The 20,480-nt window shown below is 37.8% G+C and overlaps 9 protein-coding genes across 9 annotated transcripts; 6 read left to right on the forward strand and 3 right to left on the reverse strand.

Annotated features, from left to right (window-relative positions):
* Positions 1-2,736: 2,736 nt before the first annotated feature.
* B0P05DRAFT_538669 (mitochondrial large subunit ribosomal protein-domain-containing protein) lies at positions 2,737-3,461 on the reverse strand (the record flags this gene model as incomplete). Its single annotated transcript, XM_051577863.1, has 2 exons — positions 2,737-3,083; positions 3,129-3,461. The coding sequence occupies one exon, from the start codon at positions 3,456-3,458 to the stop codon at positions 3,156-3,158; it is 303 nt and encodes a 100-aa protein (XP_051435696.1). The 3' UTR covers positions 2,737-3,083; positions 3,129-3,155.
* Positions 3,462-3,905: 444 nt separating this feature from the next.
* On the forward strand, positions 3,906-4,645 carry B0P05DRAFT_66312 (uncharacterized protein). The gene is made up of 4 exons (XM_051583819.1): positions 3,906-4,066; positions 4,143-4,197; positions 4,244-4,401; positions 4,446-4,645. The coding sequence occupies exons 1-4, from the start codon at positions 4,013-4,015 to the stop codon at positions 4,527-4,529; spliced, it is 351 nt and encodes a 116-aa protein (XP_051435697.1). The 5' UTR covers positions 3,906-4,012; the 3' UTR covers positions 4,530-4,645.
* Positions 4,646-5,008: 363 nt separating this feature from the next.
* On the forward strand, positions 5,009-6,903 carry B0P05DRAFT_468657 (origin recognition complex subunit 3 N-terminus-domain-containing protein; the record flags this gene model as incomplete). Its single annotated transcript, XM_051574442.1, has 8 exons — positions 5,009-5,127; positions 5,173-5,320; positions 5,390-5,503; positions 5,543-6,118; positions 6,167-6,327; positions 6,372-6,447; positions 6,494-6,747; positions 6,798-6,903. The coding sequence occupies 8 exons, from the start codon at positions 5,009-5,011 to the stop codon at positions 6,901-6,903; spliced, it is 1,554 nt and encodes a 517-aa protein (XP_051435698.1).
* A 98-nt stretch (positions 6,904-7,001) lies between these two features.
* B0P05DRAFT_538680 (uncharacterized protein) lies at positions 7,002-8,679 on the reverse strand. The gene is made up of 8 exons (XM_051577864.1): positions 8,508-8,679; positions 8,387-8,440; positions 8,244-8,338; positions 8,049-8,197; positions 7,836-7,996; positions 7,668-7,791; positions 7,586-7,628; positions 7,002-7,538 (listed from the first exon to the last, which is right to left on the reverse strand). The coding sequence occupies exons 1-8, from the start codon at positions 8,640-8,642 to the stop codon at positions 7,184-7,186; spliced, it is 1,116 nt and encodes a 371-aa protein (XP_051435699.1). The 5' UTR covers positions 8,643-8,679; the 3' UTR covers positions 7,002-7,183.
* A 1,249-nt stretch (positions 8,680-9,928) lies between these two features.
* B0P05DRAFT_66471 (E1-E2 ATPase-domain-containing protein) lies at positions 9,929-12,271 on the forward strand. The gene is made up of 3 exons (XM_051583820.1): positions 9,929-10,410; positions 10,504-12,013; positions 12,072-12,271. The coding sequence occupies exons 1-3, from the start codon at positions 10,075-10,077 to the stop codon at positions 12,122-12,124; spliced, it is 1,899 nt and encodes a 632-aa protein (XP_051435700.1). The 5' UTR covers positions 9,929-10,074; the 3' UTR covers positions 12,125-12,271.
* A 1,316-nt stretch (positions 12,272-13,587) lies between these two features.
* B0P05DRAFT_538688 (uncharacterized protein) lies at positions 13,588-16,115 on the forward strand. Its single transcript, XM_051577865.1, has 5 exons — positions 13,588-13,775; positions 13,824-13,941; positions 13,991-14,770; positions 14,812-15,302; positions 15,345-16,115. Exons 1-5 carry the CDS (start codon positions 13,677-13,679, stop codon positions 15,792-15,794), a joined length of 1,938 nt encoding a protein of 645 aa, XP_051435701.1. The 5' UTR covers positions 13,588-13,676; the 3' UTR covers positions 15,795-16,115.
* A 56-nt stretch (positions 16,116-16,171) lies between these two features.
* On the forward strand, positions 16,172-17,151 carry B0P05DRAFT_538691 (uncharacterized protein). Its single transcript, XM_051577866.1, has one exon. The coding sequence runs from the start codon at positions 16,196-16,198 to the stop codon at positions 17,132-17,134; it is 939 nt and encodes a 312-aa protein (XP_051435702.1). The 5' UTR covers positions 16,172-16,195; the 3' UTR covers positions 17,135-17,151.
* Positions 17,152-17,190: 39 nt separating this feature from the next.
* B0P05DRAFT_66529 (WD40-repeat-containing domain protein) lies at positions 17,191-18,714 on the reverse strand. Its single transcript, XM_051583821.1, has 4 exons — positions 18,100-18,714; positions 17,972-18,046; positions 17,344-17,927; positions 17,191-17,300 (listed from the first exon to the last, which is right to left on the reverse strand). The coding sequence occupies exons 1-4, from the start codon at positions 18,455-18,457 to the stop codon at positions 17,247-17,249; spliced, it is 1,071 nt and encodes a 356-aa protein (XP_051435703.1). The 5' UTR covers positions 18,458-18,714; the 3' UTR covers positions 17,191-17,246.
* Positions 18,715-19,502: 788 nt separating this feature from the next.
* Positions 19,503-20,459, forward strand: B0P05DRAFT_468426 (RmlC-like cupin domain-containing protein; the record flags this gene model as incomplete). Its single annotated transcript, XM_051574434.1, has 2 exons — positions 19,503-19,700; positions 19,743-20,459. 2 exons carry the CDS (start codon positions 19,503-19,505, stop codon positions 20,457-20,459), a joined length of 915 nt encoding a protein of 304 aa, XP_051435704.1.
* Between the last annotated feature and the right edge of the window lie 21 nt (positions 20,460-20,480).

The raw sequence follows: 20,480 nt of genomic DNA on the forward strand, positions 1-20,480 counted from the left end.
TCTTCACCCACTGATAGCGCTCTTCGATTTTTTCAGGGCTGTTTCTCTCGAAAGCTTGGGAACGAGCCTGCTTGAAGGTAATCTTACACTTATCCTTGACAAACTTGTTGAAACCGCTTTTACTGATATCGAGTTTGCCAAATTTTTTTGTCAATACGTCAAGCATGTCGTCCAATGTAACGGAATTTGTGTTCTCGTCTGTCCATTCGATCATGAAATCTCTGTGATCATCAGTTAAAATGGGCGGTCTGCCTACAGGTCTTCCACTGCCTGTAGCCCTTTGGATATACTCCTGAGGATCTTTGTTGTTCTTGGCTACCCAGCCTTGTGCTGTTCGAACATTAATGTTGAGGGCCAAGGCAGCAACACGAACACTCATTCCTTTTTCTTCGACAAGAAAAAAAAACCTTTCTTTTTCAGCATCCTTGTAGTGCTTATATGCTTTTGTTCTCGCAGGTGTTTGCTTCAGCTCTGCAGGTAACTCAGCTTTCTTTTCGATCCCTCTCTCGGGAGGCTTTAAATCTGTGTATCTATCGTAGTCTGTTACGCTTTCGACTGGATACATCTCGTTGTCAATTTCCATTTCAAACTCTACAACTTCGTTTCCTTCAATGTCATGTTGGTTTCCTAACCCGTCTTCAAAAATAATGTTATTCATTTTCGTAATAAAATGTTGAAAAAAAGAGCTGGAAAACTACGCCATTTTTTTCTGTTGAATATGCTAATTGTTTGTCGTGCCTATAACAATTCTTGTTGTCTTCGACTCGGACTCCAATGTGGTAACATGTTCCAAGAGCCGCGCTTCATTTTTCTTTTTAAGTAAATTTCAATAATATATATATAAAAGGCGAGCGTGCGATCGTGAAAGTGCCCAAAATAAGAGCAAAAACTACTACCATTTTGGGTGCCATCTCGCCTTTTGGTGTTGTTAACATTAATGTAAGAAGACCAAGAGCATTACCCTCATCAAAGAAAAGAAAAGCAGCAGGAGGTTCGAATGCAAAAGTGGCCAGTAACAATGGTACAGTTACTGGACATTACTTCAATTTCATCAGTTGTGTTTTGGATGTCATGGATCGTCATGAGGAATTCCGTGGCCATTATTTGATCATGGACAATGCTCCTATTCATAAGCATCAAGATATTCAGAATCTCATTGAGGGCCGAGGCTATAAGTGCGTGTACCTCCCCCCTTACTCGCCTGAGCTTAATCCCATTGAGCAATTCTGGTCGGTTTGCAAAAGCAAACTCAAGAGGGAACAGCTTTTGGAAGAGGAGACATTGACTTCGAGAATTGCAGTTGCTTGTAATAGAATTTTGTACAGTGATCTTAAAGGCTTCTGTAGATACTCTGCTGCCAAATTTGAAGATTGCCTTCAACGCAGACCTATTTAATAAACTCACGCATTTTGCGCATACACAAGCATGCTAAACTAGAGATATGTAGTTAAACATACTAATTTGTGGACTGTTGTTTTAACTAAAAGAATAATACCAACTTTATTTGTTTGTTAATAAGTTTGTAACTAATGATTGCAAATTATAATTAAAACTAACCAAGTGATGCTGGTAATAAAAGTGATAATTATAAAAGTAGTCTTGAGATAGTATGTGTGTTTTTTAAAAGTTTTAGAGAGAAATGGGGAGAAATGAAAGTGAACGAAAGAGTTGTAATTAAGAATGACACTCTTGGTTACACGTAAATTTATATAATGACAAAATAATAAAGGTGCAGATTGCAAAAGTTCAATATTCAGGTCATCACAAATCAATACTTTTTTGTTTCTATCCGTAGACTTTAGCTTAGTTATAGCCTTTCATCTTAAGCATGACACTGCTGCTGTATCGATGCAAAAGACTCTGTTCAAAAGAGGTGCTGGAAACAAGAGAAGCCAAACAGCAACTCAAGACAGCCTTCCTGCGTCACCCAACAGTGCCTCCTTACCATGAACCATAACAAGTTCACGCAATCCCAAACAGGATTGAAACAGTGCTAAGACTAAGTCATTACTCTACACTATTGATTTCGAAAATCGTAAAGATATCCAACCATTTTCCGTGTAGCTTTATATTTACGCACTCTATACCTTTTTCTCTTTAAAGCAGTCACTACTTTCGGACAGATAAAACACATACATTGGATTTTGAATACGTAGGTGGAAAAGAAAATGGGTTTACTAAGATGAAAAGCTAAATCCATTTTAGCATTGCCTTTAAGTTTGCATTCAAAGTTCGTGATACACTGTAATTAACATAAAAGGCCTCCTTTTTAATAGAGTTCGAATAGTAAGTGGATACTTATCTATATCCATTTTTTAACTTCCGACCATACTGTGTTTTGTGTGCATGATACCTTGATGCATTCAAAATGCACAAAGACAACGAGATAGCAAGCAAGCCTAGTAGCAAAAATTGTAGAGGAGGCGTGTTATTGTTTGAGGATGTAAAGAAAAAAGGTATTATGAAAATCAAATACAAAAGTTTGGCAAAAGCGTATAACACAGCTAAACGCTGATGTCTTTTGTTCAGTCACTCATCAATTACACAATACATGTGCTATATTTCTATTTTTCTATGTTTTTTGGCACTTCAAGCAGCATTCAACACTTTTTGTAAGTTCATAACTAGCAAGTTTTGTATGACCTCTAAAGCAAAAATACTCGAATCACAGCTTAAATGCACCATTTTTAATGTGTCATTACTTGATAATCAGACTATCAAAACAATTCATTTTTTTATTTGAATCATTTCTTTCAAGTCCAGCAATAGAGCGGTACCATTGGTTTGGCTGTTGGGTGATCTTTAAAGCAAAACTTCATGATAGTTTAAATAGACATAAGCAACATGCATTATGAATTCAAAGCTTTTTTTTTTAAGACCATGACGTGAAAAAAAGCATTTGTTTCTTATAGAATTCATATACATCGTGTAGGCCATCATCTCATACCAATCAACACTTGCTTAGCTTCTCTTTATCACAGCTTTTCTTGCTTATATACTCATACACTGATCATTTATGCCAAAACGTTGTTATAACAATCGATCGCAAGCTTACTTGTCCGCATAAAGCAGCTTTCTTTCTACTTGTTTATTTCAGTATATATATTTACATAAAGTTTTGTTGTTACAGTGTCCAATGCTTCTATTTCGTTTTTCTAAAAACCTTTGTTGATTAACCATTCCTTGATTTCATTGACATGATGACCCTTAATCACAACATGTTGAGTAGTGGCATTGACCTGAACAACAGCTTCAGGAAAATCAGTAGTAATATCCTTAGCCAAAGCATTAGAGTCACCTTGAATCTTACGGATGATGGTCAAGAGACGAGTACCACCATTCTTGTATTCGGAATAGACAGGAAGACCCTTGTTGGTGGTTCGTGAAACCGAATAAGCAGGTGTAGAGTAGAAGCGCTTGCTGTTTTGAAGAGAGATTTGTGAGAAGAGTCGCAACATTATCTAAAGAAGAGAAAAGGATTGAGTGGAAAGACCGAGAAATAATTTGTGCTTACAGTAACTAAGGACTTGTACAATAAAAAAAAAAAAAACCTGGCCATGTCAGTTGGAAAAAAAATATAAAAAGAGCAGTCAGTCGGGAATTGAATCCAATACCATAAAATGAAGCGTCTTGAACTAGACAACACTACATGCCTTCAGTATGCTTACCTCTATGTCAAAGGCACAAAGGTTCTGTGCAATCAAGCTCACACTGGCTTCATAGCTATTGTTTCTGTGCAAGAAATCAAAAGAAGTGTTTCATTTTTTGAAGGCCTTTTATCATATAAATACAATTGATAAGTTTCTAAACAAACTTGAGTGCCTGAATTACCAAAGACATAGTGTAAAAACATGCTTTAAGTGATATAGCCTACACCTCACCGAGAAAATCCAAGATTTGTTGCATTATCCATAAAAAAACGCCTTTTCGCATCAAGACGTGCTGTATTTCATTTGAATTTGACACGTCTCCGTTTTTCAATTTTTTTTTAGATTACCTTTTAGATCTGATCATGGTCAATACTTCAACTGCACTTGTGAGAGACAACTTTGACTCCATTTCAGAGGTAAAATGCGATCGAGCTTACAATAGATCGCTCTATTTACATAAGATAGGGTTGCTTCTTGGTATTACCAAAAAAGAGACAAAGCGCAACTCTTAGCCAGTCCACTACGCCAAAGAAAACCAAAACAAAAAGTAACTATAGACAACAAGGCGCATAAACTTATTTTTTCCATATCAGAATTACAAGCAGCTCATTACAGTAAAGAGGAAGAAGACCAACCTATATCATATAATGGATTTCAGCAGTTGTTTAATGGACAAGAGTCTTTGGAAACCATGCTCTATCGAAAACAATCCTTTGAAGCATATTGGTCAAAGATGGATCAAACCATCAATGTATGTCAGTAAAAAAAAAAGACACATAGCTTATGTTGTGATAGAATATTTTATTAGATATGAATCAACATGCTGTACAGAACATTTGTGATTTTGTTGACAAGGATCATAGTTTGAGTAATAGGTAACAACAGGCTTGAACATAGGTCATTGGCTTAACTCTCAATAGCTCTATACTATTACCTTTTCATGAAATCCCAACAGGTCTTGTTTTTGCTGGTATTAATACACCAGATCATGGCAAACAGTTTCAACATATTGCAGTCAAATTAAGCGAACCACCATCACCTAAAAATAATCGAAAAAAAGAGAATTTGGTTGTGCTATTGCAGTCCAAGGACTGTACTAATATTAAGACAATGATTAAGGCATTAATTGAAAAGTTTATGGAGACCAAGACTACTCCTAAGTCCAGTGCGACAATGATGGATACCCACATGGAAGAAGCAGAGAATGAAAGTGAGGAAGATGAAGATACAATTCAAGTAGACCAAGTAAGATAAAGAAACGTGAAGAATGAGTGACTTATGATACTTAGAGAACAAGCACAGGCTATAGTCTTACTGGACAGTCTAAAGCAAAGCCCAGTAAATGCTTGCCATACGATATGCGATTACTTGAAGGATGGTATAGAAACTTAGACCATAGTCCAAACTTGGTTATCGTTCTACAAGACTTTGAATCGTTTGAACCCAGTGTGCTACAGGACTTCTTTTCTATTTGCAGGTAATTATCAACTTGTACGACAAAAATACGTTGACATTTTGATAGCGAGTATCGACAACGCATCCCTATCATATGCATTGTAGGTATTGCAACATCAAGCGAAATTTTACATCAATCCCTTACAAAGGCGACCATTGGCTTATTGCGCATTGAGAAATTCAAGCTAGAATTGAGTGAAGTGTGGTTTAAACGAGTGTTAGAACAAGCAAGTAAAACGATAAGAAATAGGAACCGTAGGCTAATCGATATCCCTTATTTTTAGTTATTTCTCAATTCAACAGGTACTTTGAAATTTGGTGCTCGTCCATTCAAGTTCCTATTAGACCGCTTCTACTTGTATGACTTTTCTATCAGTAAAGTAACTGCAAGTTTAAAGGTAAATTCAATAGTCTGCGCACTGTTACTTATAAACTAGTATGCGCTTATGCATCATTTCTATGGCAATCCACTCTCTGTCTTCTTACCGCTTTTTGAACAAGACTCACAAGATACAAAAGAGACCATTCAAGACTGGCTGGACAGAGATATGCTTAGCGAACACCATGTTACACACATTCGTATGCTTAGCTCGTTTAGGAATTATATTGAATCACTTGTAGACACACAACCTAAAAAGGCACTTTGTCTCTTGGAAGATGACCATGTTTTGCTGACTGAGACACTTCCTGTACTTTTACATGACATCAAAACGTATCAACAGGAATTTAGATTAGGGTTTAACCTTGTTGTATTACTCCAAGCACAGTTCCCACGCTTTAGTAGCCTCCGCAAGTCAAGACATTTGCTTTTACTAGAATCCCTTGAAGCAAACACGCAAGAAATACCAAAAATGATTGCTCTCTTGACCAATCTAGTACGAAAAATGGATGAGACGCACACAAATGAATTGTTGGTTGAATTAAGAAAACTCGTCAATCAACACGATTATCAAAACATCAATCAAATTGCTTTGGAACAACTCTCAGTATGGGAGGCGCGTTACCAAAATTTAGTCGGCGCTGATGATTCTTATACAGCAAGAATGGAGAGAAAAGCAAAGCGATTAGAGGGTATGGTACTCCCTGAAGATGATGGGGGAGGAAGACATACAGAAACTGCCAAAAAGGTTCAAACACAGTCTATTGAGCACTTAAAAAGAAAGGGCACAGAAGCATCTAAGATCGCAATGAGTATTGCAGATTGGCTTGATAAGACACTCAGGTAAGATGATAAAAGACACGCTGATGACTAATGACCAAAATTAGCCATTACTTAAGACCATATACTACAGTGCCTTTATTTGAGCTTGTATATTATACAAATGTAGTATTACATGAAAAGGTAAGTACGACAATATAAATGCATAATATGCTCACAAAGGAGCTAGTCATTTGCACCTCAACCTAGAGCTTCCGTTCAAACAGCCTTGACACAACCACAACATTATATCAACTGCAGTTGTTGTAACACTGAAAAGACCGATCAGATTTTACCCTCAGAAGATGATGCCTGTATTCTCTACAAGCTTTACCTTGAATGTGGGCGCATGATCAATTTATACGATTGGTATATTGCCTTTGAATCCTTTGTTGAGCGAGAAAGTCGTCCCTCTAAGAAGACAATGATAAAAAACGAAGTTCAGTAAGTGATAGTGATACGATTCTGTAAATTTAATTAACTTTAATCTCCAGAGCGCGGTTTATTCGCTCAGTTGCTGAGCTTCAGTTTTTGGGTTTTATTAAACCAACGCAAAGAAAGACAGATCATGTTCTCCGATTGACGTGGTCAAACATTTAAGGGTTTATTTTATCTTTTTGACATGTGGTTATTGAGGCATTTATAACAAATAAAATATCTTTTTCCTATCTAAAAAGAGAGTAGGAGAAGAGAAAGGGTAAAAGAAATTATACGGGCCTACCCGAGTTCTCCGTCTCGAAAAATCTTTTATCAGATGAATACGAGTTGACGATCTTCTCAATGTTATGGTAAAAGATTAAACCGCGGGTCTACATAAAAAAAGTCACATGTTCATACTCGGCACAACTTTATGACTGCCGCCGGTCTATTTTTATTCTCTCTAATAAAAGCAACTTCTTGTGCAATGTGTGGGGACTGTCATTTGGTCTTGGATTTCTTTTGCCATGTCCCAAACATAGAAATCAATTAGGATTGCGTTTATCTTGAGGCTTGGGTCTATCTTGCTGATTCTTTCACGTACCAATTCAACTACCCAGATAGAATTGCCTCGAATTTCTACTTCATCATTAGATCCAGAAGGGAAGTAAATTCTTTTTTCGAGTTTTTCAACAAGTTCTGCAGAATAACGAAGCAAGCCCAATTGATATAATGCTTGAGGTACTCTGTAATCAGCGAACATAGTAACGGAGTCAATATCATCAAATTGACCATAGCTTGTGTTATCAAAACATGCCCTTGATCCAGACTTTTAGTAAACTATATGATTTCTGGATTCACATACCATAAGTCAGCTATCAAAATTTGTGCGCGCTTCAAAATATACACTATATAAATCAATATACACTCTTTGTCTTTTTCTTTACCTTTTCTTCCATGAAACTCATGTACATCATGAAAAGAACCAAAGTTTGTGATAATGATATCCAACAGTTTAGCAGCAGAATGCTCGGCCTGAATGATGCAATTCACAAAAGAACCATCAAATTTCTGCAAAAGATATGAGATACATATGACATCTTACAGAAACTTACTTCACACAAGACTTTACCAGCTTCCCTCATGACTCTGATTCTTTCAGACAACATCGGAGCTGGTTCTTTTGTATCAGACTTAAAAATCTCGGCTAGTTCACTATCCGAAGCCTTTTTCCCGTAATAGGCTGGATCAGTAATCGGTATTTCGTGATCCAATGCTGAAGAGAGCAATGATGAGAACTACGTTGAAAGTAAAATAAAGACACAAACCACGGTTGATAGCAGCACACAATGACCAATAACCAGTGTAAGCCTGGCCCTCGTAGTGAATTGCATATCGATCAGGATGTGGGGTTTTTTTATCAGAAACATCCAAATCACTCCAAAAAGAGAAATTAAGCAAATCAATCAGAAAAATCCTATGGTACGCTATTGTTAATTGTTTCATTTCATGTGTGTGTATACCAATCTACAGTGCGACAATCAGCTGTTTTAGGATGTAGTGGGTGTTCGTTCCAAGTCTTTGTACTATACTGTCTCTTTTTCATGTTATGCATAATCTTGCGTCTGTATCAGTAATTATAATTTGTTTTATATTGTACACATACTGTCTTGGCAGCACTGTCTATGTTCTCTTGAGGAATAGAGACATGTTGGCTATGCTTTAGAGCGCGTTAAAACAACGGAAAATTCATTTTTTTTCTTCATTTTTTTTTTTTTTTAGTCTACCTCTGCAATAAATTTAGCGCTTTCTAAGACTTTGTTTTCAGTGGAAGGCATAAGGGAAAAGACTTCAGAAAAAAAAAGAGCGCACTTGGGACTTGTCAAAAAAAAATTTTTTCTTTCAAAATTTTTTTTCATCATCGTGTACTTTTAATTTGGACTGGTAGTAATTCATTTGGATCAGTCAAACAAAAAATAAAAAAACTACATGTTTCAAACAAGGATTTATTCTCTATGAATACGCGGAATTCCAATTGAAATACTTCTCATTACAAAAAAAAAGAAGACGTAATAGCAAACTGCTTTTGAGCATATGTCATGTTTCTTTATTCTAAGGGCAAAGGCAACGTGAGCGCGGGAAGAAGGGAAAGTCGGTATAGAGTAGGAAAAAAAAATAACTTCAGACTTAACTCGCTCATGAATCATGAAAAGGCACCAATTGCTCTAAATCTAATAAACTGGAACTTTATAAAAAACAAGTATTGTCCAATCAAATAAAATAATAATCAATCAGGGCCCAGAGATAAGAACAAAATTGTTTAGTCTATGATTCCCGATTGGACAAACGGGTAATTTATCTGCCAAACCTATGTTTGGATTAAGCAATTCGCATCATGAATCAATTTACAATTTTAAATAGATGAGCTCATTGGTAAGCTTATTTCCTAAACAAGGAAGCAATGCTATCTTTACTTTCATTCATTTACAACAATGGTTCTACTCCTTTAAAAAAAAAGGATAAAATTTATAGCACAGACCATAATCAAAAAGTTGCACAAATTGACTACTAAAAACACTCTGTTTACATATATGAAATCATATAAAACAAACGAATATTAACGAATCAATTTCGGATGGGAAAAGGACGTGATACAATACGGGATAATAGTTACGGGGAATAGACTATCGATCGTTGTCATTGGATAATCTCCTTCATACATGCGCTGATTGAATTTAGAAGGAAAAGTATTGTAAAACGATGCAACATGTTTCGTCAATCGCTTACTGAAGGTCTTACAAATGGAAAAATAAAAACCCCCTGCTCGGATTGTTCCAAACGGCTACACCAACCAAATTCGATCTCAACTCATTCGAATATAAATATAAAGTAACTCATAGTCATTTGAATTTTTTCTTTTCTTCTTCTTCATTATCATTTCATTATACACACATAAATCACACATTTACCACTTTTTCAATTATTGAATCAATTATAGAATTGTATAACTTGAATTAGTTTACTACTTTTAATTTAATACACTTTTACATTTTACTTTTATTCCTCTATTATCATGGCTGACGAACAACCTCGCGCCAAGATCACTGGTGATTTCCACAACATCACTGTTGAAGAGCTCTACGATAAAGACAAATATGATCTTTCTACTATGGAACAACAAGATGTCATGCAACTTTTGCAGTATGTATATTAGTTATTTTGTGTATAGAATTGTGTATCACTTACCTATTTACGTTTAGGACACAGACTGGTGGTTTGACTACTGCTGAGGCCCAAAAGCGTACTGAGAAATTCGGTCCTAACAAGCTTGAGACTAAGGAAGTTAACCCTCTTATGATGTTCTTGGGTTTCATGTGGAATCCTCTTTCATGGGTCATGGAAGCTGCCGCTATTGTTGCCATTGCTCTTTCCAACGGTTTCGGTCAACCTCCTGATTACCCTGATTTCATTGGTATTGTTCTCTTGTTGCTTGCTAACGCTACTATTGGTTACTTGGAAGAACGTCAAGCTGGTAATGCTGTCAAGGCTTTGATGGCTTCTCTTGCCCCCGAATGTAAGGTTAGACGTGATGGTGAATGGAAGACCCTCGAAGCTGCTGAACTTGTTCCCGGTGATATTATTAGTATCAAGCTTGGTGACGTTATTCCCGCTGATGGTCGTTTGCTTTCTGTAAGTAAAAATGAGTTTTAATTAGTGGACTCTGAAATTGAAGATGTGAGACCCATGTTCTAACCATACTTGTTCTTGTTTCAAAATTGATAGGCTCACGGTGATGTTTCTATCGATCAAGCTGCTCTTACTGGTGAATCCTTGCCCGTCGGAAAAGAAGCTGGTGATGAAGTTTTCTCAGGTTCCACTGTTAAGCAAGGTGAAGCTGAAGCTGTTGTCATTGGTACTGGTACCAATACTTTCTTCGGCCGTGCTGCTAAACTTGTCGGTGAAGCCGGTGATGATGTCGGTCACTTGCAATCTATCTTGGCCAAGATTGGTAACTTCTGTTTAGTCACTATCTGTACTTTTATGGTTATTGTCATCATTGTCCAATACGCTGCTTTCCATTACGATTACAGACGTGGTATTGATAACATCCTTGTCTTGCTCATTGGTGGTATCCCCATTGCCATGCCTACTGTCCTTTCCGTTACCCTTGCTATTGGTGCCAAGCAACTTGCTGAACACAAGGCCATCGTTACCCGTATCACTGCTATTGAAGAAATGGCCGCTGTTACCATTTTGTGTTCCGACAAGACTGGTACCTTGACCTTGAACAAGCTTATTGTCGATAAGCCTACTATCAAGACTTACGGTCCCGAATACGACGGCGATTATGTCATTCGTCTTTGTGGTTACGCTTCTCGTCTCGAAAACCAAGATGCTATCGATTTCTGTATTGTCAACTCTTTGCCTGATCCCTCTAAGGCTCGTGAAGGTGTTGAAGAATTAGACTTCAAGCCCTTCAACCCTGTCATCAAGCGTACTGAAATTACCTACAGAGATATTGCTGAAAACAAAGTCTACCGTGTCACCAAGGGTATGTCTCACATGATTTTGGATCTCTGTTCTCGTGACAAGACCGATGCTACTATCAAGGCTCTTAACGACGATGTCGATGAATTCGCTCGTCGTGGTCTCCGTGCTCTTGCTGTTGCTATTGATGAAATCCCTAACGGTCAAGTTGATGGTGAAGGCATTGGTTTTAAGCTTGTTGGTCTCTTGCCTATTTACGATCCTCCTAGATCTGATACTAAGGAAACCATTGACCGCGCTTTGGCTCTTGGTGTTGCTGTTAAGATGATTACTGGTGATCAACTCGCTATTGGTAAGGAAACTGGTCGTCGTCTCGGTATGGGTGACAATATGTTCTTGTCCAAGACTTTGAAGGAAGGTCCTCCTCCTGGTTCTGGTTACACTGATGTTGACCAAATGGTTCTCCATGCTGATGGTTTCGCTGGTGTCTACCCTGAACACAAGTATGAAATTGTCGAACGTCTTCAAAACATGGGTTACATGGTTGCCATGACTGGTGATGGTGTTAACGATGCTCCTGCTCTTTCCAAGGCTAACGTCGGTGTTGCCGTCGCTGATGCTTCCGATGCTGCTCGTTCCGCTGCTGATATTGTCTTGACTGCTCCTGGTCTTTCTACCATTGTTGAAGCCATCATTGGTTCTCGTCAAATTTTCCAACGTATGCGTAACTATTCTATCTATACCTGTTCCGTTACCATTCGTGTTGTTGTTGGTTTCTCAATTCTTATCTGGGCCTTCCAATTCGATTTCCCTCCTTTCATGATTTTGATTATTGCTATTCTTAACGATGGTACTATCATGACTATTTCCAAGGATCGTGTTCGTCCTTCTCCTTTCCCTGATGCTTGGAACTTGAAGGAAATTTTCTCTTACGCTATTGTCTACGGTCTTTATCTCACTGCTTCCACTGTCGCCTTCGTTGCTGTTGCCATGAAGACTACCTTCTTCAGCACTAAATTTGGTGTCAAGCACTTTGATAATCCCAACGACTTTGTCCTTCACTCTGCTGTCTACCTCCAAGTCTCCACTATTTCTCAAGCTTTGATTTTCATCACCCGTTCTCGTGGTTGGTTCTTCACTGAACGTCCTTCTATCTTGCTTGTCTGCTCCTTCATTATTGCTCAATTGGTTGCTATGTTCATCGCTGTTTATGCTAACTGGGGCTTCACCCATATTGAAGGTTGTGGTTGGTCTTGGGCCGGTATTGTCTGGATTTGGAACTTTGTTTGGTTCGCTCCTATGGATCTTATCAAGTTCGCCATGCAACGTGTCTTTGAACCTAGAACTAACAACCCCGAAGATGCTAAGGCCGTCGCTTCTCGTCGTGCTTCTCAAATGTCTGGTACCTCTGGTCGTTTGTATGCCAACAGAACTCGTTCTTTGCGCTCCATGGAACGTCCTCAAAACTTTGCCAACAAGCTTATGGGTAAGAGTGGCAAGAGTATGAACGCCAAGGAATTGCGTCGTCTTTCTTCTGTGCAAACTTCTCATGCCGCACAAGTTTTGAACCAATAATTTATTCACTTAGAGTTTTTTCCCCCTTGTAATTTGTTAAATAAATGTACACTTAATTTTTTTTTGAATATAAAGTCTTGTGTGTGTGTGGGGGTATCTTCAAAGAACTAAACTATTCTTTGTGTATCGTAACACCCCCACGTGGAATTTTTGTTCATCAGACTAAAAAAAATTCCTCAAAAGGATTAAATTTAACCGTATTTGTAGCGGAGAAGTATATATCGTTTTTGGTTTGGTGCATCATGAAAAGGGGGACCCGAAGCTGAATAGTGTGGGATAATTTTTTTAGGCTATCATTTCAAGATTCCATACTTCCTGAGTATTAATTATAGCTTATTATATACTGTATAAAGAGACAAGTCCTTTATTGATTGAAAAGAAAAGGCATTTTCTAGGTAAAAGAGGTTCTTTGTGTACTGCTTGACGTATTGTGCAACGCTTTGGTGATTAAGTTCGTCATCCCCAAGTCTTCTAAGATGTTTATTTAGAAAGGAAGGAAGACTAGTTCGAAAAAGGATTTTTTTTACAGTCAGATATCTTTGCAAAAAATGTTCTGAAATACATTGGAAGTAAAAAAAAAAAAAAGGCATGCTAAAACAGTTTGTGGTTTCAATATAAACAACCATTACTTTATTCTTTCATGACCTTGATTTATTATCGTTAAAGAGAATTTGGTTTGCTTTTACAGAACTCAACATAGTGCTACAGAAAAAATGCTTTTTCTTGAAAAATTACTCATGAATGCTCTAGAAAGTCATAACTAAATGCGTATGCATGACCTGAGCTGACTGAGTCAATGTGTGGCTTGTGACGGCTTTTACTTTTGCGAATTGAATAGTGTCTTAATACAATAGCTTTTCAAATATTTTTCTTACTTTCCCTACAAGTTTATTATGCCACCCAAGAAGAAGCAAACCAGTTCCTTAGGTAGAGCTGTTATCAAGTCCCGTTTCCAAGGCCAAAAGGCTATTGCTATTGACGAAGGAAAACTGGTATGTCCTGTATAAAATACAATAACAAGTTGTTTATTCTTTACGTAGCATACAACAGATATCGAAAATGAACCTAAGTGGGTCAAAATGCAAAGTATTACTCAAGAAAATGATTTGGATGCTTTTTTGAGTACTGCTGCTCTTGCTGAAACAGACTTTACTGCTGGTAATACTCACACACCCGATCGTAAACCGAGAACTAACATAGTGTTTAGAGCGTCTTAACGTCAAAGTAATCCAAAATGATTATCAAAATCCCTTTTTACCTTCTGACCAAGAAGAAAGAAAACGTATTGAAAAGCAAGAAGCCAATCTGGATAAATTATCAGTACCTCGTCGACCTCACTGGGATAAATCCATGACAGCAGAACAAGTACAACGTAATGAAAGAGAAAGCTTTTTAGAATGGCGTCGTAGCATGGCTAGATTAGAAGATGAAGAAGGATTATTATTAACACCTTTTGAAAAGAACTTGGAAGTATGGCGTCAATTGTGGCGTGTGATTGAGCGATCCCAATTAATTGTTCAAATTGTGGATGCTCGTAACCCTATGTTGTTTCGATCTGCTGACCTTGAGAAGTATGTAAAGGAAGTTGACGATAACAAGGCCAATTTGTTATTGATCAACAAGGCTGATTTCTTGACAGAAAAGCAAAGAACACAATGGGCAGATTATTTTGATGCTCAAGGTATCAAATATACTTTCTTTTCTGCTGCGCTTGCTACTGAAAAATTACAACAAGAGGAAGAAGAAAGACAACGTCAAGAATTAGAAGCAAGTCTTCATGCTCATGAACAACAAAAGGAAGATGACTCAGATAAAGATGTAGTAGAAGAAACACAAGAGATCAAGGAAACAAAAGAAGAGCTTGAAGAAATTACAGAGCATTTGTCCAAGTCTTCACTAGACAAGAATGTTGGCGATGATCGTATTCGTATTCGTACAACGACTGATTTATTAGATTTGCTTATTGCTCATACACCTATTACTAAAGGTAGAATCCTATATGTGAATGTATCTAATATGTTTTATTAGGTGAAGATGGTGAAGTAGACAGAGTAACCATTGGTTTAGTGGGCTATCCTAATGTAGGTAAATCAAGTACTATCAATGCCATTATTGGTGAGAAGCGTGTCTCTGTATCATCTACACCTGGTAAAACAAAGCATTTCCAGACTATTCACTTGACATCTTCTCTTGTTCTTTGTGATTGCCCTGGTCTTGTGTTCCCTACTTTCTCAACCACTAAGGCTGATCAAGTCTGTAACGGTGTCTTGCCTATTGATCAATTGCGTGAATACAGTGGACCTTGTGGACTTGTTGCCCAACGTATTCCTAAAGCTGTCCTTGAAGCAACATACGGTATTCGTATCCGCACAGTACCTATTGAAGATGGTGGTACTGGTATTCCTACAAGTTCTGAATTATGTGCCACTTATGCTATTGCTCGTGGCTATGTTCGTTCTAGTCAAGGTAATCCCGATGAAGCCCGTGCTGCTAGATACATCTTGAAGGATTATGTGAATGTAAGTAACAAAAGATAATAGATGATACTGATCTTGAATTAGGGTAAACTCTTATACTGTCACCCTCCTCCCAATGTGGATGGAATAGAATTTAACAAAGAAATCAATGAAGCTGCCCTTAAAGTAGTCAAGAAACTAGCTCCTACCACACGTGTACCTGCCACTGCGTTAAATTATGTTGCTCCTGCTGATGGCACACCCAATCAATCCGGATCAAAGACAGCAGCTGTCGATAAAGCCTTCTTTGAAAAGCAATTCTCTCGGCCTCAAGTGAGCGGCAAGATGTCAGCCAACTCTTCTTTGACAGGTGGTCGTGTTACATTATATCCTCATCAACGTATACTTGCTGATGATGGTACAGCGATAAGCAGAAAAGAACGTATGGCCATGGTGCAAGCTAATCTTGGTGATGCCAATATTGGATCTAAAAAGCATAAGAAAGGAAAAAAGCATGTCAAAGTGAGAAGTGGTGCTGGGTACGATTACTTGTAAATTTCTGTAAAATAAATGCATATTCGTATGATATCTTTCTTCATGTAAATCGTATGAACAATAGGTTTTCTCTCACTATTCTAAAAAACAAATTTACATTTTATGAAAGCTGTCAATGGCATTCTAGAGAACAGAAGAGAGTATGTCAATGTCAAACGGCTATTGATACTTGTGGCGATACCACAGAGCATTCATCGCTTTCTTTAATTCGACGTATGAAGCTATTAAACACTTGAAAATTAGACGTGCAAGTAAAGTTACTGAGAGCTTCTTCTTTCTTTCAGGGGGTCTAAAATGAGTTTCCACTTTGAACCATGCAACATTTTAGTCGAAAAATAGTGTGACATTTTTTTCTTTTTCTTTTATTATTATTATTTTTTTTTTTTTATTTTTTGGCCAATATGTCAAACTTACAAACAAACCGTACCAACACCACTTGGATATATGGTGCTGCTGCTCTTTCTGTTCTTGCTTTAGGTTCTGGTATCGCATACTATTTAGTGGAAGACGACCGAAAAGTCAGACGCAGAAAAGCAGGTCGTCGTGCCGAACGCAACACGGTGCGTGTCTTGAACCAATACAAACAAGAAGCCGAAAAAATCGAGTCCCATATGCAACAAGTCGAGCAAGATATCCAAGACACGACGTGTGACGACAAGGCCTTTAAACAAAAAGAATACATTTTGGCTCACTCTAACGAACTCTTGTTGCAGTTAATGGAAAAAATCGATACAGTTCGACCTTTGACGGCTATTATGGGCACAGAAGCTGATCCTAATCCATTTGAGCGTGAGTTGGTGGCTGTTATCAAGTCTAAAAAGCGTAGTGTGATTGAGTATATCGAAACTTTGTTTCGTCGTTTGGATGTGACCAACGGTTTAGCAAAGAGGGAAGCCGAAAGAAGAGAAGGTGTGGCTCAAGAAAAGGCTAGACTTGAAAAAGAAGAAGCTGACCGAAAAGCAGAAGAAGAGAGACAGAGAGAAGAAGCCAGAAAGGAGAAAGAACGTCTTGCAAAGGAAGAACAAGAAAGAATTGCTCAAGAAGAAGCTTTGCGTAGAAAGGAAGAAGAAGAACAGCGTTTGGCACAAGAGACGCTTGCCAAGGAGATGGAAAAAGAAGTGTTCAAAGAGATGGCTGAAGAAGACAAGGTAGTCCTTGCCGAAGAAGAGTCTAAGAACAAGGTCGAAGAAGAGCTTAAAGACAAGACTGAAGAAAAGCTTGAAGACAAGACCGAAGAAGAGCTTAAAGATAATGTTAAGAAACAAGCAACCACTCAAGAAGAAATGATCTTGACTGCCATGAAAGAGGAAGCTGAACAAAATGATTTAGAAACCAAATAAACAACTTAGATCTGTGTACATTAGTTTATGGTCTATGAACTCTTTATTTATGATTCAAGCCAAACTGTAACAAGTATTAAGAAAAGAGGGGGGGTATCATATTATTTGCAGTTTAAAATTGGAGAGACCAAATACGCGTAGTGAAATCTTCTGAGCAAGTAGCAAACTAAATAGACTAAGTCATTGATCAAAATGAGGATATACCTTACCTGATCTGAAGAGTATTTATTCCAAGACACACCAGTAATCTTTTGTGAATGGCCTTCAAATAGATATGCATCTCGCTCAGGTTCTTCAATGTCCCATACAAAGCAGTTCTTTTCAAAAGAGCCAGACGCCAGAAATCTGTCATCAGGCGATAAACAAATCTTGACGTCAAATGTGCCCACTTTGTAATCTTGGTGAGTGAAATGAATAGCAGGTTTTGAAAGATCAGATAAATAATGCATGTAGATCTGATTATCCATACAAGCACTAAATAGCCTGGTGCCTGAATGATCAATCTTCATGTCTGTAACGCCGTTTAATTTGCCACTATCAGCTGTAAATGTAGTCGATGCTAATACATTGGGTGATTTTTTGGCACGTAAATCCCACAGCTTGATGGATCCATCTGAACTACCACTGGAAATAACCTTGGTTTCGTCTGTATGCATAAATAAAGCGCACGTCACGGATCGTATCACCAGTGGCTTTGGTCCATTCTTCTTCTTTCTCGATTGTTGATCTTGTCCTCGGTGTGCTTCAGTAACAGATATGGTAGGAGTATACACTTGAAAAGTAGACATGTCCGCTTGATGATATTAGTATTTCCAAAAACCATTCAGTATATCTTACTTGGTTTTTGTTTTTGTTGTTCTCTTGCATCCCAAATACGGTAAGAACCATCTTTTGAGCTGGTTACAATAAGGTCTATATCATTAGGATTCAATCACACATAAAAAAAAAAAAATAGTCAAACTCACTTGGATTAGTAGGGTGCCAATTAACTGATTTAATGATATCTTCATGACCTGAAAATTCAACTACTAATGATCTTGTTACTGGATCCCAAAGACGAACTGTACGATCATGAGAAGCAGTAGCAAGTGCAGTATCATCTTTACTCCATTTAATATCTGAAATAGCATGTTTATGACAGCTAAAGAACTGATGATAATCATAATTATTCACATCGTTGTCTTTGTCTGTGCGTAATAAAGAAACTCGACCTTCTTCATCAGCCACAGCCAACAGACGGCCATCTTCAGCTCGATGTGCGAAATCACAATACAGAGGCGTACAAAAACCACCTCCATCAGAATACACAAATTGATACACCATGTTGGAAGGACTTGTAAACAACGGTAATAAAGGTCTTGCAGATACTATACAAACTTAAGCATAAAAAGTTCAATCACGATCGTACCTTTGACTGTTCTACCGAAAATACGAGGATGTCCAAGTGAACGCTGTCGAATTGCTTGATAGACGCTATGTTGATAAGAAGTGCGATCTTGCTTGGTGGAACCATTTCGCTTTCTTTTTGGTGGAGATGATTGCATTGTGCGTATATAATTAAGCAATAAAAAAAAATAAAACAAACGCGTTGCAACTGTTCCTTTCATTTTTTTTCTTTTTTTGACGCGACTGTTTTAAAACCCAGCAGCAAATCGCTGACTGATCTCTTTTTTTTTTCTCTGGGATCTTCCAAATCCATCCGTTTTCAAAAACTGGTAGAAGGAGACTTTATTTCTTCTTGATGTCCTAATAAAGTTTATAGAAATATGTCTTGCGGATTCAATGATGTAAATAAAATAGCAAGTCTATAAGTAATACGCTGAGCAAATTGACCAAGCATGTTTTCTAGCTTCTGGGCCATATCAATCAAGTTTTTATATAAAGATTACAAGCAAAAACTACAGCTACATAACACAACTTTTGACGCATATTCTTCATATTTAACCATATCGATAGCTTCATTTTTCAGCTCACAAAGCTCAAAAGATACTCAGAATCGAAGATCGAATCTAAAGAGCCTCGATTACACCCCTTTGGTCCAACACGATTTTTGGCCATTTTGAACAGATCTATTTTTTTTTGGTTCAAAATCACTATAAATGATCTTTGTATCTTGCTAATTATAAATGTTGTATGGTTCTACTTTTGAAGCTACAAAAAAAACTTTTTTATGGCAGCGTATATACTCTGCCGTATCATCCCAACTTGCATGAATCATGTTCCTTTGTGACTTACAAATCGGAGCTGTAATCGCTTGGTAATCGTTACAAATGATTTGAAATCCAAAAGGACAGTATAAAAGCACCATGGTGAATCCTAGTTTGTTTTCATGAAGTTTATTTACATCCTTCAATTACTTTTTACTGCCATGTCTACAACTGTCTTGGAACAAACAATACAAAAAATCCCAAGAACAATCACCAAGTCTGTCCTTTCAAGAGAACAAATGGATGGTGAAGGTGCCCGTGTGTATCGTTCGATTGGCTCCTATGCTTTGCGTAACTTGGATCCATTTTTAATGCTGGATGAATTTGATGTGCATGCACCTGGTGGGTTCCCCGACCATGTAAGTTGTGATGTTCAATAGCTAGGACTAACAATAAGGTAGCCTCATCGTGGTTTTGAAACAGTGACTTATATGTTGGAAGGCGAATTCCTGCATGAAGATTTCAAGGGACACAAAGGCCGCATTGGTCCAGGTGACTTACAATGGATGTCTGCTGCCAAGGGTATTGTTCATGCTGAAGTCCCTGCTACTAACAGTCGTGCTCATGGTCTACAACTCTGGGTGAATCTGAGTAGTAAAGACAAGATGGCTGAACCCAACTATCAAGAATTTCCTAAAGAAAAAGTCATGCATGTGGAGCCTGAAGAAGGTGTGACGATCAAGGTGATTGCAGGTGAATCGTACGGTACCAAAAGTCCTATCATGACACGCACACCCACGATGTTTATCGATGTCAAGCTCAAAAAGGGCAAGAAGATGGAACAAGTGATTCCCAAACACTATGCGGGCTTTATCTATACCATTGCAGGCACGGCTGTGTTTGGTGGATCAGAGCATCGATCCGAGGCTCATCATACGTTGGTCTTGAGTCAGAATGAAGGTGATTTCATTCCTGTAGAATCTCTTTCTGATGATTGTCATTTTGTGGTAATTGCTGGTCAACCTATCAATGAACCCATTGTGCAACATGGTCCATTTGTCATGAACACACAACAAGAGATCTATCAAGCATTTGCAGATTATCAATACGGTAGAAATGGATTTGAAGGCGCTCCTGGTTGGACTTCCTCTATCCGAAGTCGCTGGGGTAGAAAATAAAAAATAAAAAAAGAATTTATA

Source organism: Gilbertella persicaria (assembly GCF_025201335.1).
Source record: "Gilbertella persicaria strain CBS 190.32 chromosome Unknown B0P05scaffold_16, whole genome shotgun sequence".
In the NCBI taxonomy this organism is placed as follows: Eukaryota; Fungi; Mucoromycota; class Mucoromycetes; order Mucorales; family Choanephoraceae; genus Gilbertella; species Gilbertella persicaria.